The sequence below is a fragment of the Podarcis bocagei genome (genome assembly GCF_964188305.1).
Source record: "Podarcis bocagei genome assembly, chromosome: Z".
NCBI classification, from domain to species: domain Eukaryota; kingdom Metazoa; phylum Chordata; class Lepidosauria; order Squamata; family Lacertidae; genus Podarcis; species Podarcis bocagei.
The window spans coordinates 9,085,898-9,100,353 of NC_138140.1; the positions used below are offsets into that span (position 1 = coordinate 9,085,898).

Sequence of the window (14,456 nt, forward strand, 5' to 3'; positions counted from 1 at the left end):
CTGGGTAGAAAGATAAAAAAAAGTTGTACACCACCCCTGACCATATTTAAATCTAGATAGCAACAGGAATGTGATGCAATGTTTGCATGCCTGCAGAAAAGTCTTGAGTTCTTGGATGTTGTCTCACTCTACAAAGAGTCACTTCCATTGCTCCGCCCACTTTTATTGCCGGTCCCGCCCACCACCAACACATGTGAGCCTTGGGCTGAAATAAAGATGTTCTTCCGTTTGAATCCTAGGATCCAAAGAGCTGTTTGCAAGCTTGCCAGATACTGTCAACGAGGCTGGCTTTTGGTCCGATCTGGCAAGGCAGTCCTTACCTGTCTCATCAGGATCTGGGCCCGCTGCTTAAACACAGAGGCGCTGGACACATCAAACCTCTGCTGCAGCCCTTCCAGCTTCAACTGGTCCATCTTCTCATAGCAGGACTGCATCTTGACTGGGTGGAAAGCCAGCTGGGAAAGGTTTTCCATGTACTGGAGGAGCGGGGAGAGGAAAAGATATTACTGATATTACTACTACTACTACTACTACTACTACTACTATTACTATTACTACTATTACAGTCATACCTCATGTTACGTTTGCTTCATGTTATGTTTTTTCAGGTTGCGTCCCACGGCGACCCAGAAGTACCGGAAAGGGTTACTTCCGTATTTCACTGCTTGCACACAGTAGCACTAAATCGCGCTTCACGCATGCACACAAGCACCAAATCACACTGCACATCTGCGCAGATACAGTGCTTCAGGTTGCATGCTTTTCATGTTGCAAACAGGCCTCTGGAACGGATCCCGTTCGCAACCAGAGGTACTACTAATTACAACTGCTACTAGAGGCTTCTGTCCCTGTTTCTCTGCTCAACAACACAAACCCCCCTTGCCAGCCCCTTTCCCCCACCCACCCCCTCCCTTTACGCCTCACCTTTCTCCTGGCCTATCCCCTCACGGCTTGCCCAAACTCCACTTACCCTCCTCTCCCAACTCACCCAAAACCTCATCCGTTTTAAAGGAGGGTGAGGGGCTTCAGAGAGTGGCTTAGCAAATTGCTCTCTGAAGTGCTTCCCCCTACCTCCATTAAACAGTTCGCCAGGGCCACCTGCCTCCCACGCTGCTGCTCACTCACCTGCCTACCATACTGCAACATGATGACAGCCTTACAATTTTTATGTATATAGAAGGATTTGTATTATTTTTACTACCACGGCCACTTATTAGTGCTTTCCTCAAAAAAGTAACCCAAAGAGGCTTACAAATACTATATGAAACCAATTATAACAAATGCAACCCATGAGAACTTTCAGAAGAATCCCACATCTATTCAAATAATTATTGCAGATAAAAGGTAAAGGGACTCCTGACCGTTAGGTCCAGTCGTGGCTGACACTGGGGTTGCAGCGCTCATCTCGCTTTATTGGCCGAGGGAGCCGGCGTACAAGAGCAGCACAAGGAAACGCCGTTTACCTTCCCACCGGAGTGGTACCTATTTATCTACTTGCACTTTGATGTGCTTTCGAACTGCTAGCTTGGCAGGAGGAGGGACCGAGCAACGGGACTTCACCCCATTGTGGGATTTGAACTGCCAACCTTCTGATCGGCAAGCCCTAGGCTCTGTGGTTTAACCCACAGCGCCACCCGCGTACTGCCCCACTAAAAGAGGCCACAGGTACTTGAAACCCTTCAAATTAAGGGCTAAAAGCTAGGGTAAAAAGAAAATAACTAATTTCCAGGTCCTTTTGCTGAAATCTGAGGAGCCTTATGCTGAAGACCCTGCCTTACAATGCTTACTCCAACCCCAAATTTCCTCTTTTGCCACCAAGACCTCTAGCTTACCTCTCCCATCTTCTCCATTCCTCCTTCGTTGAGGATGTTCATATTCATGTCGGTCACCTCCTTGAAGAAGACTTCCCGCACCTCGGCAAAGCCCTGGCTGGTGGGGATCATAAGTGCCTCCAGGATGGAAGGGATGTAAGGCTGGACGTGGTTCCGAACACAGATCTCTGCTTTGGAGAAGACTGTGGCTGGATGAAGAAGCATCAGGGAGGTTAGAACTACCTCCACAAACCTGCACCCCAGATATGGACATCTGTGCAGGCAACTAGCAAACGCCGTACGATCGATCATACAGATATCAACCAGAGTTGGAAAATGCCTCGAAAGGTCATTTAGCCCATGGGTAGGCAAACTAAGGCCTGGGGGCCGGATCCAGCCCAATCGCCTTCTAAATCCGGCCCGTGGACAGTCCAGGAATCAGCATGTTTTTACATGAGTAGAATGTGCCCTTTTATTTAAAATGCATCTCTGGGTTATTTGTGGGGCATAGGAATTCATTCATTTTTATTTATTTTTCAAAATATAGTCCAGCCCCCCACAAGGTCTGAGGACAGTGGACTGGCCCCCTGCTGAAAAAGTTTGCTAACCCCTGATCTATCCCAAGCCCTGATGTTGCAGAAAATCCACAGGTAGGTGCTCTAAAACCATTAACCAAGGAGATGCTGCCCCCTGTGGTTCTCCAGGGGTGTGGCAGGAGAGGGTGGCAAGTGTGGTGGGAAGATTCAAGGCAACCAAAGAAGCATTTAAATATTCCAGGGTAGTATAGTACAGCAACTATTTTGTGCAACTGCAAAGGGGATTCGGATATTTCATTTGGCACATCTTACCTGAGAATCTTCTGCTATTCTATTCTATTGAATGCAACAAATAATTTGGTTTTATTGTATGTGTGGTGCCCAATGATTTTCATGGTTATTGTTCTTTGTTTGTTTGTTTTTTGTTCTCCTTCTGAATGATGCCATGGCCTATGGCTAGTGCAATAAAAAGTTTAATTGGTCTAATTGGTCTAACTATTTTGTGCAGGGGATCCATCCCTGGCCACCGCGCATGTTGGCGGAGGATGCATAAGCATCCTCTGCCACCATTTTGCCCACTTCTGGGATCAAAAGGACCCGTATGTTGACAATCATACGCCAATTGGACATGCCTAAAATAGTTGCTGCCAGTATGGTATGGTATGGTATGGTATGGTATGGTATGGTATGGTATAGTATAGTATCAAAAATATTATTTTTATTTGCACAATATGGATAAGTATCTTTTTAAAATGAGATCAAGAGCATCAAGTGACAATGAGGACAATCCTAGTTGTGTTTTCCAATGTCTAAAAAACACACAAAATCTCTTGTGTGACACAAGAAAAAATATATTCTTAAAGTGTAGCCCAGAGCAAAAGCTTTTGAGAACCGCTAGTCTAACAGTTTGGCGATGTCTCATGCTAAGTCAGACAGCTGGTCCCTCTACCTCAGTATTGTCTACACTGACTGGCAGCAGCACTCCATGATTTCAAAACAAGGTCTCTTCCAACCCCCCTGGAGATGCCAGGGATTGAACCGGGACATTCTGCGTGCAAAGCCAATGTTCTACCACTGAGCTACATCCCTTCCCTTCATAAGATGCTGCTATACACTGAGTCAGGCTGTTGGTCCATTTAATTCAGTGTTGCCTACACTGGCTGGCACCTGCTGGGTTTCAGACTGGAGTCTTACCCAGCCCTTACTGGACATGCCATTGGGGATTGAACTTCGGACCTCATGCATGAGAAGCAGGGGCTCTGCCCTGAGCCACGGCCCTTTCCACAAAGCAAAGGGTCTCTCTCTCCATCCCCTACCTCGGATTTTGCTGGCCAGGTGCTCCTTCGATTGGATGATCTGATCCATATCTGTGCGGATGGTGCTGGTCATCCCAGGCTTCTCAACCTCGCATTTAACCACAGCTTCGTCGTACTGGACTTTGGTCTGGTCGTAGACCATCCTATACACAGCGTCAGAGACCTAGGAAAAGATGGGGAAGGGTTTTTTGGGGATAAGATGGGAGAGCATCCTTCTTAGTGAGCCATCAAGAGACAGGCAACTCCTCCTCCTCCTCCCCCTTCTACCTCAACCATCTAGCTGGGCTGCCCCAGCCACTCTGGGAGGCATCCAACACATAATAAAACATCAAGGTTATTGCAGCAAGGGTAAGATATGCCCTGCAGCTCGCAACAGAACACGTGTACATGGGCAGGGGTGCGGAGATTAATAAATTAGAATGACCTGTTCTATGGGGAAAACCAAAAGCAGAGAGGAAGTGAAAAGATTTTCACTCTGGGATTTGTACTTAGAATTGTTTATATGCCCATCAGGCTCTGTGGGAACCCATCCCCCCCCCCCATTTTTTCTCCTTCCCTCCCCCATCCGAACACCTACTACTTCTTTTTAAATTTGTACAAATAGTATTTACTTTAAGTGTATGATACAAACTGCTGTGATCCCTTGCTGATCTTTCTCTGCCCTTCCCGCATTCTACTGATCATATTAATTTGTTCTATTGTTAAGGAAAAGCAAAAATAAAATGAGAAGCTGTTAAAAGTTGAGATAAAAAATGTGCACTCAAGGAATCTAAATTCTGTGCCCCTTAATTGGAGCAGACTAGGCCACACATATCTCTACCATTTGCATGATTTTATACTCCTTTCCCTAGAACAGGGGCAGAAATCTGTGGCCCGTCCAATGCTCTTGGACTCCAGTTCCCATCTGGAGCCCATCCCAGCCAACATGGCTAATGGTCAGGGATGATGGGGGCTGACATCAAGCAAGATATTGAGGGCCACAAGTCCCACATCCCTTCTGCAAAGCAACACATATTTCCCCCACCGCTAGAATGAAAGGAAAAAAACAGTGGCATGATAGCAGGTCCTGAAATATCACCCAAACGCTCACACTCTCATTATTAAAGGATTTTTATTTGCGAGAATAACTAAAAGGGGGGGGGGAACCTTGCCAGCTGATATTAACAATAAGATTGCATTGCAGAGAGTTGGACTAGACCCCATAGTCCCCTCCAACTCTGATTCTGTGATCTATGACTTTCCCATAAATTAAAATTTCAGTGTTAATAAACACTGCCCACAAGTCTTGCTCAGCTGCTCTGTTGCATTTTTTTAGCTGCACTTTCAAGGACATCTACACAAACTTTCATAAGGACTAGAAACCTGAATACAGTGGTACTTCTGGAAGCGAACGGGATCCGTTCCAGAGCCCCGCTCGTATCCTGAAGCGAACGCAACCCGCGTCCGCAGGTCGTGATTCGCTGCTTCCAAGCTTGCGCATGACGTCATTTTGAGAGTCTGCCCACGCGCGAGCTGTGAAACCTGGAAGTAACGCGCTCCGTTACTTCCGGGTCTCCGTTACTTCCGGGTTGCCGTGTGTGTGTGTGTGTGTATATGTATATGTATATGTATATGTATATGTATATATGTATATGTATATGTATATGTATATGTATATGTATATGTATATATACAGATATAGATAGATACATGAAGAATGCTGAGATGTACAGGAGGATTAATTCTGAGCCCAATTATAAATTCCTGTGACTTCTCCCGGCACAGAATCATAGGGCACACCTGCAACCCTACATATAAATAAGGAAGTATTAAGAAATTTGGAGGTGTATGCGAAAGGGGTCCTGTGAGGTTTTTTACTCTTCCACACAGGGCTCCGGTGTGCTGGAGGGAATGTCCTCATTATACTGCAGTGTTTGGAAGGCAGCCACCAGGAGCTGAATATTTGTTTAAAAGGGAGTTTTCTGCCAATCTATTTTTAAAAATGGCTCACAAGGAAATATTTATCCTGGTTTTTCAAACAGTATATATATTTTCTTCCCACCCGAGGTCTTTTGACATTCTGGGCCATAATTATCTTACAGCTAAAAGCGTGGTTTTTGTTTGTTTGGGATTTTTTTGACTGAATGCAGCCTGGAAATGGACAGGGCCACAAATGCATGGAGAAATTTCTGGTGGAGAAATCCTGTTTTCCATTCATAAGAGAAGTAGGGAGACAGAGCTGAGGAACCTGTGGAGTTCCAGATGTGGCAGGGGTCCAATTCCTGCATGCTCCAGCCAGGCCAATGGTCAGGGATGATGGGAGTTATAGTTCAATAACATTCAGAGAGCCTAAGGTTCCCACATTCCTGGAGCAACATTGGGACACAGGAATCTGCCTTATACAAAGTCAGACCAATACCAATACAGACCTAGCTCTGTATTGTCTACACTGACTGATAGTGGCTATCCAGAGTTTTAAGCGGGGAGTGTCTCTCAACCCTACCTGGTGATGCCAGGGATTGAACTTTGGACCTTGCAGCAGGGAGTTCCATACGTTTACATATTACAGAGTGGGACCTGGTGCAAGCTCAGCGCACACTCACCTGGATCCAAACTCTGTGTCTCTCTTGGATTTTGCCCTTCAGGCGGGGCCCAATCATGTTCTTCAGCTCAGGAAGAAGTTCCTCCATCACTAAGTTGCTCAAGACCTGGATTGGGTATAAAGGTAAGGAAAGGTTGGTTCGATTTATTGTATTGCTTCCCACAACGAAAAGCCCTGAAACAATTCACAAGGTGACTAAGATACAATAAGACCGATCCATAAAACATAGTTGGGTTAAAAACATCCAGTCATTGGTGCTACCCAAACTCCTGTAGGTACAAAAGAAATACCTTTGCCTGGTGCCTTAAGGTAAAGGTAAAGGTACCCCTGCCCGTACGGGCCAGTCTTGCCAGACTCTAGGGTTGTGTGCCCATCTCACTCAAGAGGCCGGGGGCCAGCGCTGTCCGAAGACACTTCCGGATCACGTGGCCAGCGTGACATCGCTGCTCTGGCGAACCAGAGCCGCACACGGAAACGCCGTTTACCTTCCCGCTTGTAAGCGGTCCCTATTTATCTACTTGCACTTTGACGTGCTTTCGAACTGCTAGGTTGGCAGGCGCTGGGACCGAACGACGGGAGCGCACCCCGCCGCAGGGATTCGAACCGCCGACCTTTCGATCGGCAAGCCCTAGGCGCTGAGGCTTTTACCCACAGCGCCACCTGTGTCCCATTGCCTGGTGCCTTACTGATGGCAAAACCAGTGCCAAGGCAGGTGACAGCACTGATGACACAATGGGAGGTAGAAACAAAGGAAGCTGGCTTAAACTGGGCCAGATTTTTGGTTCATTTAGCCCAGTACTGTCTGCACTGACTGGCAGTGAATCTCCAGGTGGGGCTGGGAGAGACTCCTATCTGAAATCCTGGAGAGCATCTGCCAGTCAAAGTAGACAATATTGAGTAAGAAGGACCACTGTTCTGACTCAGTATAAGGCTGCTTCCGATGTTCTTATGACCTCAGGTTGTCAAGCATACCTGGGAATTAATTTCCTGGGCTGCTCCCTCAAAGACTCACCTGTGCTTCATTGCCGCAAAGCATGTCCCATGTGCCATACTGGTCCTTAGACTGGCGGTACATGCGGACGGCATCAGTGAATGCAGGAGCCTCTACCTTGTTGTCCTCAGAAATACCTGGAAGAGAAAAGGGGAAGGTGCTTTTATTTTTTAGGGGGGGGGACGTCAACTCTGTGTCTCTTAGAGCAGTGAGCAGTGTTCTTCAACCATGGGTTCCCAGATGTTGTTGGATTACAACTCCCACCATCCCCTGCCAGATGCCATTTGATTACAAGTCCCATTGTCCTCAGCCTGATCAAGGGAAGTAATAGTACCACACCTAGAATACTGTGCCCAGTTCTGAGCACCACAGTTTAAGGACATTGACAAGCTGGAATGTGTGAAGAGGAGGACAACCAAGATGATCAAGGATCTGGAAACCAAGCCTTATGAGCAACAATTGATGGAATTGTCCCATGGAAGATGGAGCAAGCTTGTTTTCTCCTGCTCTGGAGGTTAGTACATGAACCAACAGCTTCAAGTAACAAGAAAAGAGATTCCAATGAAACATCAGGAAGAACTTTCTCACACCAAGAGCTGTTTGACTGTGGAAGAGACTCCCATGAGAGGTGGTGGACTCTCCTTCCTCGGTTTTGTTGAAACAACAACAATTTTATAATTTGTACCCCACCTATCTAACTGGGTTGCCCCAGTCCTTCTAATATATGAGCAGAGGTTGGATGGCCTTCTGTCACAGATGCTTTAGTTGAGATTCCTCCGTTGCAGTGGGTTGGACTAGATGGCTCATGGACCCTTCCAATTCTACAATTCTATGATGGAGTTGGACTACAACTCCCAACATCCCTAGCTCAACGCTCAGGGATTATGGTAGCTGCAGTCTGACACATCTGGGGAAACAAGGTTGAAAAACTGCAACCTACAGCAATCAGGGTCAATCAAAATGATCCTATCCAGTAGGAGAGGCTACCCCAGCCTCCTAGACAGGACAGAAAGAGCAAACCGAGCCCTCTGCCCCAATGCCATATAGACAAAACGAAACAATAACACAGCCTAGCAAACTGGACCCCCTGAAATCCAGCTGCTGGGAATCACAAGAGGAGAGAGTGCTGTGGTGCTCAGATCATAGGCATGTAAAGAGAGGGTCACAGGTTCAACCCTTGCTGTCTCCAAGCAGGGTTGGGAGAGAGCCCTGTCTGGAACCCTAAAGAGTCACTGCTGGTCAGTGCAAACAATGATAACCTTGATGGACTAATGGCCTAGTTCTGTAGAAGGCAGCTTCCTACATTTCCTAACAAGCCCAACCAGCTGAGGGAGAGGGAGAAGGGTTAAAAAGAAGGAAGAGTTAAACAGGCAAGGCTGGGCTGTGCCTGTGCCAGTGTCAGAGTTACAATCACAGCGCTCTGGAAATTGACGTAACATCCACAAAAGAGGAATCCTGTCTGGAAAGCCGAAGACGGAGGAAGGTCTTCAAAAGGGAAACTGCCACATTTTGGCACAGGGCAAGGGGGGAGGATAGGGAAGAGAAAGTGACTAAAAATAATGTGACGGGATGAATCACAGTCAGCACATGATTTCTGAAAATCTTTTAACACAAGCAACACCCCCGTAAGCGGGTTGGAGAAAGGGGTGCATCACAGCTGCCCAAGATTCCTCTGTGTGTGATTCACTGCTGGGGAAGGGGGAGGCTGGAAGGTTGGGAGTACTTCTCCACAATCTTCCCACCCCCCACCCAAACCTTTCGGAATAGACAGCTTTCAAATATAGGTGGAATGAGAAGAGTTAAGCCAAGAGGTGGCTAGATCTGGCAAGGTCTGGACTAAGGTTTCAGCAACAAGAATTATAGCCTGGGCACACACTCCGCTCTGAAATGGGAGAAGGAAAGAAGAGGTGTAAAAGGAAAAAAAAGAAAAAGCTGGCATTCTTTTAATGACCAAGTCTGGAGTTGGCAGGGACAAACCGTAGAGGGACAGAGGAAAGGGAAGCAGGCAGAGAGCTCTCTCTCTCCTTTGAGAAAGGGTAGTGTTAACTCTGCCTTGTCTCTGGTTTCTTTGCAAGGCTCTGGGAGGGGAGGAAACAACAGGGATGCTGGATTAAGAACAACAACAAAAGGGGCTGTTTCAACACTGGTGGAAGAAGAATACCGGATGCCTGGTACATCACAAGAGCATATTTTGTCCGTCCTCAGGGAAGGCAAGGAGCTACGCAGAATGTGACCATGACTCTCTTCTGCCCCCGTTACAAATACTATTTCCTACCCAGTAGGATTCAGAGACACCAGATGTTGCAGCCAGGTTCTGTGGCTGCACACATGCGTGAGATCCTATGGAAAGGCTTCACTTCCACTACCACCACCCTGCATCTCTAGATCCAGAACCACCATCTCCTTAGGAAAATAGGAACCTGCCATATATTCACCATATCATTGGTCCATATAGCTCAGTACTGTCTATAATGACTGGCCATGACTCTCCAAGGCTTCCAGGAACGGGACATTCCCAGTCCTTCCTGGAGATGTTGGGAGACTGAACCTGGGTGTGCAAACAGATGCCCAGCCATTGAGCTAGTGTCTTCCTCCTAAACATAAACTAAGGTTCTAGTCCTCATAATTCAGACAGAAACAGGAACACAGGGATCTGCCTTATGCTGAGTCAGAGCATTGGTCCTTCTTGCTCAGTACTGTCTACACCAACTGGCAGCTGCTCTCTAGAGCTTTCAGACAGGGGTCACTCCCAGTGCCACTTGGAGATGCCACTGGAGATTGGACCTGCGGCCTTTTGCATGCAACACAGATGGTCTGCCACTGAGCTGCAGCCGTTCCCCTTCAGATAGGCTTGGGAAATAAATGCAGTCATGGATGGAGGCAGGAGGAGGATGGGTGGAGGAAAGAATGAACCTCAGGACATTTCTCTGGCTTCATTTTGGCGTAAGGGGGTGCAGGCCTGCTGATCGTGGATGGGTTCCGAAAGCCAGCATGACCATTTTCCAGGCATGTGGCAGAACACACACACAGAGAGAGCATGTATGCGGCTGGCTGCTCAGCATCTCCCTTGAAAGATTCTGGAAGGGGAGATGATCCAGTGCCACCTGACTGCAGTCCTGCCTGGGGATGACTAGTAATTTTTTCTTGCCCTCCATTTTGAAGTCACCATTGCCTGAACAACTATGGTTAAGGTTGTTGTTACTGCTCAGTAGGGCTGGCAGTGTATGCTCCTGAAGCTCACAACATGAAGCAGGCCTAAGCTCCAGCTCACATCAGCCCCAGACCCAGATTTTGAAGTCCAAAACCTCTGGAGCACAGCAAGTTAGCAGAGGGCTCCAATAAGCACCATCCCACGTGCCTGTTGAGGTGGCACAGTCCAAGTGGGTCTATCCCCATGTGATGCTTGTGTGCAGAACATTTCCTCCTAGGCAATTTTCTGAGTGGCGGGACCAGAGACATTACGAACACAGATTTTACCTTTGAGCTACAGGCTATGCACACCCCTCTGTCCAGGCATGCAAGAGGCATGATCAGAGTTCAAGGACACATTCCAGCCAGGCAAAAACTCATTAGGAAGGTGCAAAACAGACCTGGTGAAGGGAGAGGGGAGTGTGGGGCAATTTCTGAGGGCTAGCTGGAGAGGCAGGACAAGGACAGGTGTGTGTGTGTGGCAGGTTTTCATAAAGAGGAATAAATAAATAAAAGCACAGAAAGCCAACTTGCAATCTCTCTTGCACACATGACCTTGTCCCATGGGTCAGTTGCACAACATGCAGCCTAACGACGACTCCTTCATTTAAGGAGGTGGCGCTGAGCCATCTGAGCCCAGCAATAAATTAAAACGTGACTGCAAAGGACATAAACTTAAAATAACAAAGCAGCACACGTACTGGGAGTGAACTCTCAAAACGTTGCAGCTTGAAAGAAAGCAGGGAGGAAAGGGAAGGAGGGGGAAAGGACAGGGTGGTTTATTGTAAGCACCGTGGAAGGATCTGCCCAGTTCAGGGTGGGAAAAGGAATTTCAGAGGGAAGTCCTCCCCAAGGGGGTGGGGAGGGGTGATGGATGGCTTTCTAGCCTGGCATTCTAATGCTCTCCCACCCGCACAACGCATTCCACGTAGGCCAGGCAGCGGGAAACCTGCCAAGAGAGAAAAGGAGAGGACAGGATGGGTGGGGATCACCGCATCGAAAATGCCACCCTCTGCCAGCAAAGCCTCACCCTGCGCAGGGCAGGGCTGCAAGCCCACAGAGCGGTGCAGGAGGAGGAGGAGAAAAAAGAGGGTGGCGGTGATGCTTGACCCTGCCAGAACCTGCCAAAGCATGCCAAGGGCCCACTATGGACAGAAAGTTTGCACAACTTTGCAGTAGGAAGCAGTAAAAGGGGGGGGGGGGAGAGAGAGAGAATAGCTAACAGTGGTTTAGGCTCTAGCAGGTGCTGGGAAGAGCTCACCTTAATTGGAGCTTGGGGAAGGCATTAATTTGTCCCCAGGTGAGAAAAAAGGCCCACAGCTCCTGCAGATTCTCAGAATCAATCAATCAATATTTGCGTGCCCATTCAAAGGAAGGTGGGTGTGAGGCTTGCCTCAGAGAAAAGCTATCCAACATATCTGCAGTTCCATATATATATATTTAAATGATATTCAAGTGCAAGTGCACACAAACACCATATAAATAATACTAATTTTTTGCACAAGTATCCCTCCTCTCCCCCTCCTTCAAGGTTGGCACTAAAGGAGAGTGAAAGGAAAACTGTGCCCTAGGGCTCATAGGAGCTGTATTCCAAACCATCTGGAGGGCACCAGGCCGGCAAAGGCTGCCCATGTGATTTGATCCAGAGGTTGGTCAGACTACAACTCCTATCAGCCCCAGCCAATTCAGCCATGGTCATGGATGATGGGAGTTGTAATACAACAACATTGGGAAGATGTAGGAATATTTGTGTTGAGAATCCCTTAAGCAGAAAATCTCCAGACAATGGACATCAGTGGAAATGGCTTTGATGGACGTGGGCAGGTAGGACTGGCCCACCCATGAAGAATGGTGAGGCAACCACCTCAGGCGACAGGATCCACAGGGGCAGCAGATCCTGATGTCGATCTTTCTTCCCCCCTTGTTCCTGATGCAGATCTTCCATCCCCCCTTTTCCCCTGGAGTAGGACACTATTTAGAGATCTACCTCAGGTGCCAAAATGTATTGGGCCAGCCCTGTGGGTAGGATGTTATTCCATTCAGTAATTTAAAAGTCCAACCAGTGAAATCTCTTCATTGGCTTGTCTTTACACCAGCCTGTCCTAACCTGCACTTCAGAGGTTTTGGACAGCAACTCCCATAAACCCTGGGCACAGGCCATTTTGGCCAGGGCTGATGGGAGCTGGAGCCTAACAGCATCTGCTCTAGAATCATGCCTGCTTCGTTCTGTGTCCATCAGGAGCACACACTACGAGCCCTAGTAACAAATAGCAGCAACAACCTTGACCATAGTAGTTCCGGCAATGGTGACTTCCAAGGTTGGATTGTTGCAATGCACTCTATGTGGGGCTTCCCTTGAGCTTGACCTGAAGGGTGCAGTTGGTACAGAATGCTGCAACACGAATGCTGACAGGAGTGAGGCCCTGTCTGCACATAACACATCTGCTCAGAGAGCTGCGGTGGTTGCCTATCTGCTGTTGGGCTAAGTTCAAGGTGCTGCTATTACTAATGCCTTTAACACCTTGGGATTGGTTTACTTGCAGGATCGCCTTACCACTTGGCTGCTTCAATCTGCAGAACTAGCACTGTCATAGGTGCTGCATAATTCTTATTCCACACTCCAAATAAATCAATCTTACAGTGTGGCAGCACCTACACTCCCTGCCTATTGATATTAGGCCTTTGCTATATTCTTTTTGGTGCTTGCTAAAAATATCTTTGTTTAGGCAAGGCTATCCAGACATGCAGAAGTTGCTTGTATTTCATCTCTTTTCAGCTACTGTTGATTTTAGTGATCTCTTGCATCTTTATAATATCTAACTTTTACTAGTCTTTTTAAAAAAATTGAGGATGTTTTGTTTTTATATTATTTTGTAAACCGCTAAGAGGTTTTCTTACAATCCAGCAACATACAGTCATGGGGAAAATAAAGTGCACCCTCTTCGAATACGGTGGTTTTACATATGAAGACATAATAAGAATCATCTATTCCTTAGCAGGTCTTAAAATCAGGTAAATACAACCTCAGATGAACAACACATGACATATCACACTGTGAAATTATTTATTTAACAGAAATAAAACCGAAATGGAAAAGCCATGTGTGAAAAACTAAGTACACCTTATGATTCAATAGCCTGTAGAACCACCTTTAGCAGCAATAACATGAAGTACCGTAATTGTTTTCTGTAGGACTTTATCCATCTCTCACATTGTTGTGGAGGAATTTTGGGCCATTCTTCTTTACAACTTTGTTTCGGTTCATTGAGATTTTCTGGCATTTATTTATGCACAGCTCTCTTAAGGTCCCAAACAGCATTTCAATTGGGTTGATGTCTGGATTTTGACTGGGCCATTGCAATACTTTGATTCTGTTCTTTTCTCCTTTTTTCTCGCTACAGAACCATCTACTGTAGATTAGAAAAAGAGTTGATTCAATCAAAAGAGAAAGCTCTCTTTAAAATGTATAAACTTCTGTTGTAGATTTGCTGGTGTGCTTGGGATCCTTGTCCTGTTACATGACCCGATGTCAGCCAAGCTTCAGCTGTTGGGCAGATGGCCACACATTTGACTGTAGGATACTTTGGTATACTGAGGAGTTAATGGTAGACTCAATGACTGCAAGGTTCCCAGGTCCTGTGGCTGCAAAACAAGCCCAAATAATCACCCCTCCACCGTGCTTGACAGTTGGTATGAGGTGCTTGTGCTGATATGCTGTGTTTGGTTTTTGCTAAACATGGCGCTGTGCAATATAGCCAAACATCTCCACTTTGGTCTCATCTGTCCAAAGGATGTTGTTCCAGAAGTCTTGTGGTTTGCTCAGATGCAACTTTGCAAACCAAAGCCATGCTGCCATATTATTTTTAGAGAGACGAGGCTTTCTCCTGGAAACCCTTCCAAACAAACCATACTTGTTCTGTCTTTTTCTAATTGCACTGTCATGAACTTTAACATTTAACATGCTAACTGAGACCTGTAGAGCCTGAGATGTAACTCTTGGGTTTTTGGCAATTTCTCTGAGCATTGCAGGGT

At 46.9% G+C, this 14,456-nt stretch overlaps 2 protein-coding genes across 3 annotated transcripts in view; one reads left to right on the plus strand and one right to left on the minus strand.

The window, feature by feature from the left end:
* SLC31A2 (solute carrier family 31 member 2) overlaps positions 1–14,456 on the plus strand; it is a 537,879-nt gene that overhangs the window by 25,486 nt on the left and 497,937 nt on the right. The gene's annotated exons all lie outside the window — the stretch shown is intronic.
* NIBAN2 (niban apoptosis regulator 2) overlaps positions 1–14,456 on the minus strand; it is a 98,775-nt gene that overhangs the window by 11,188 nt on the left and 73,131 nt on the right. The window contains exons 6-10 of the mRNA XM_081179716.1: positions 7,257–7,372; positions 6,246–6,350; positions 3,664–3,826; positions 1,833–2,020; positions 321–476 (exon numbers count right to left, since the gene is read on the minus strand). Of these exons, the coding sequence (XP_081035842.1) occupies positions 321–476; positions 1,833–2,020; positions 3,664–3,826; positions 6,246–6,350; positions 7,257–7,372 (728 nt within the window). The remainder of the gene's footprint in view (positions 1–320; positions 477–1,832; positions 2,021–3,663; positions 3,827–6,245; positions 6,351–7,256; positions 7,373–14,456) is intronic.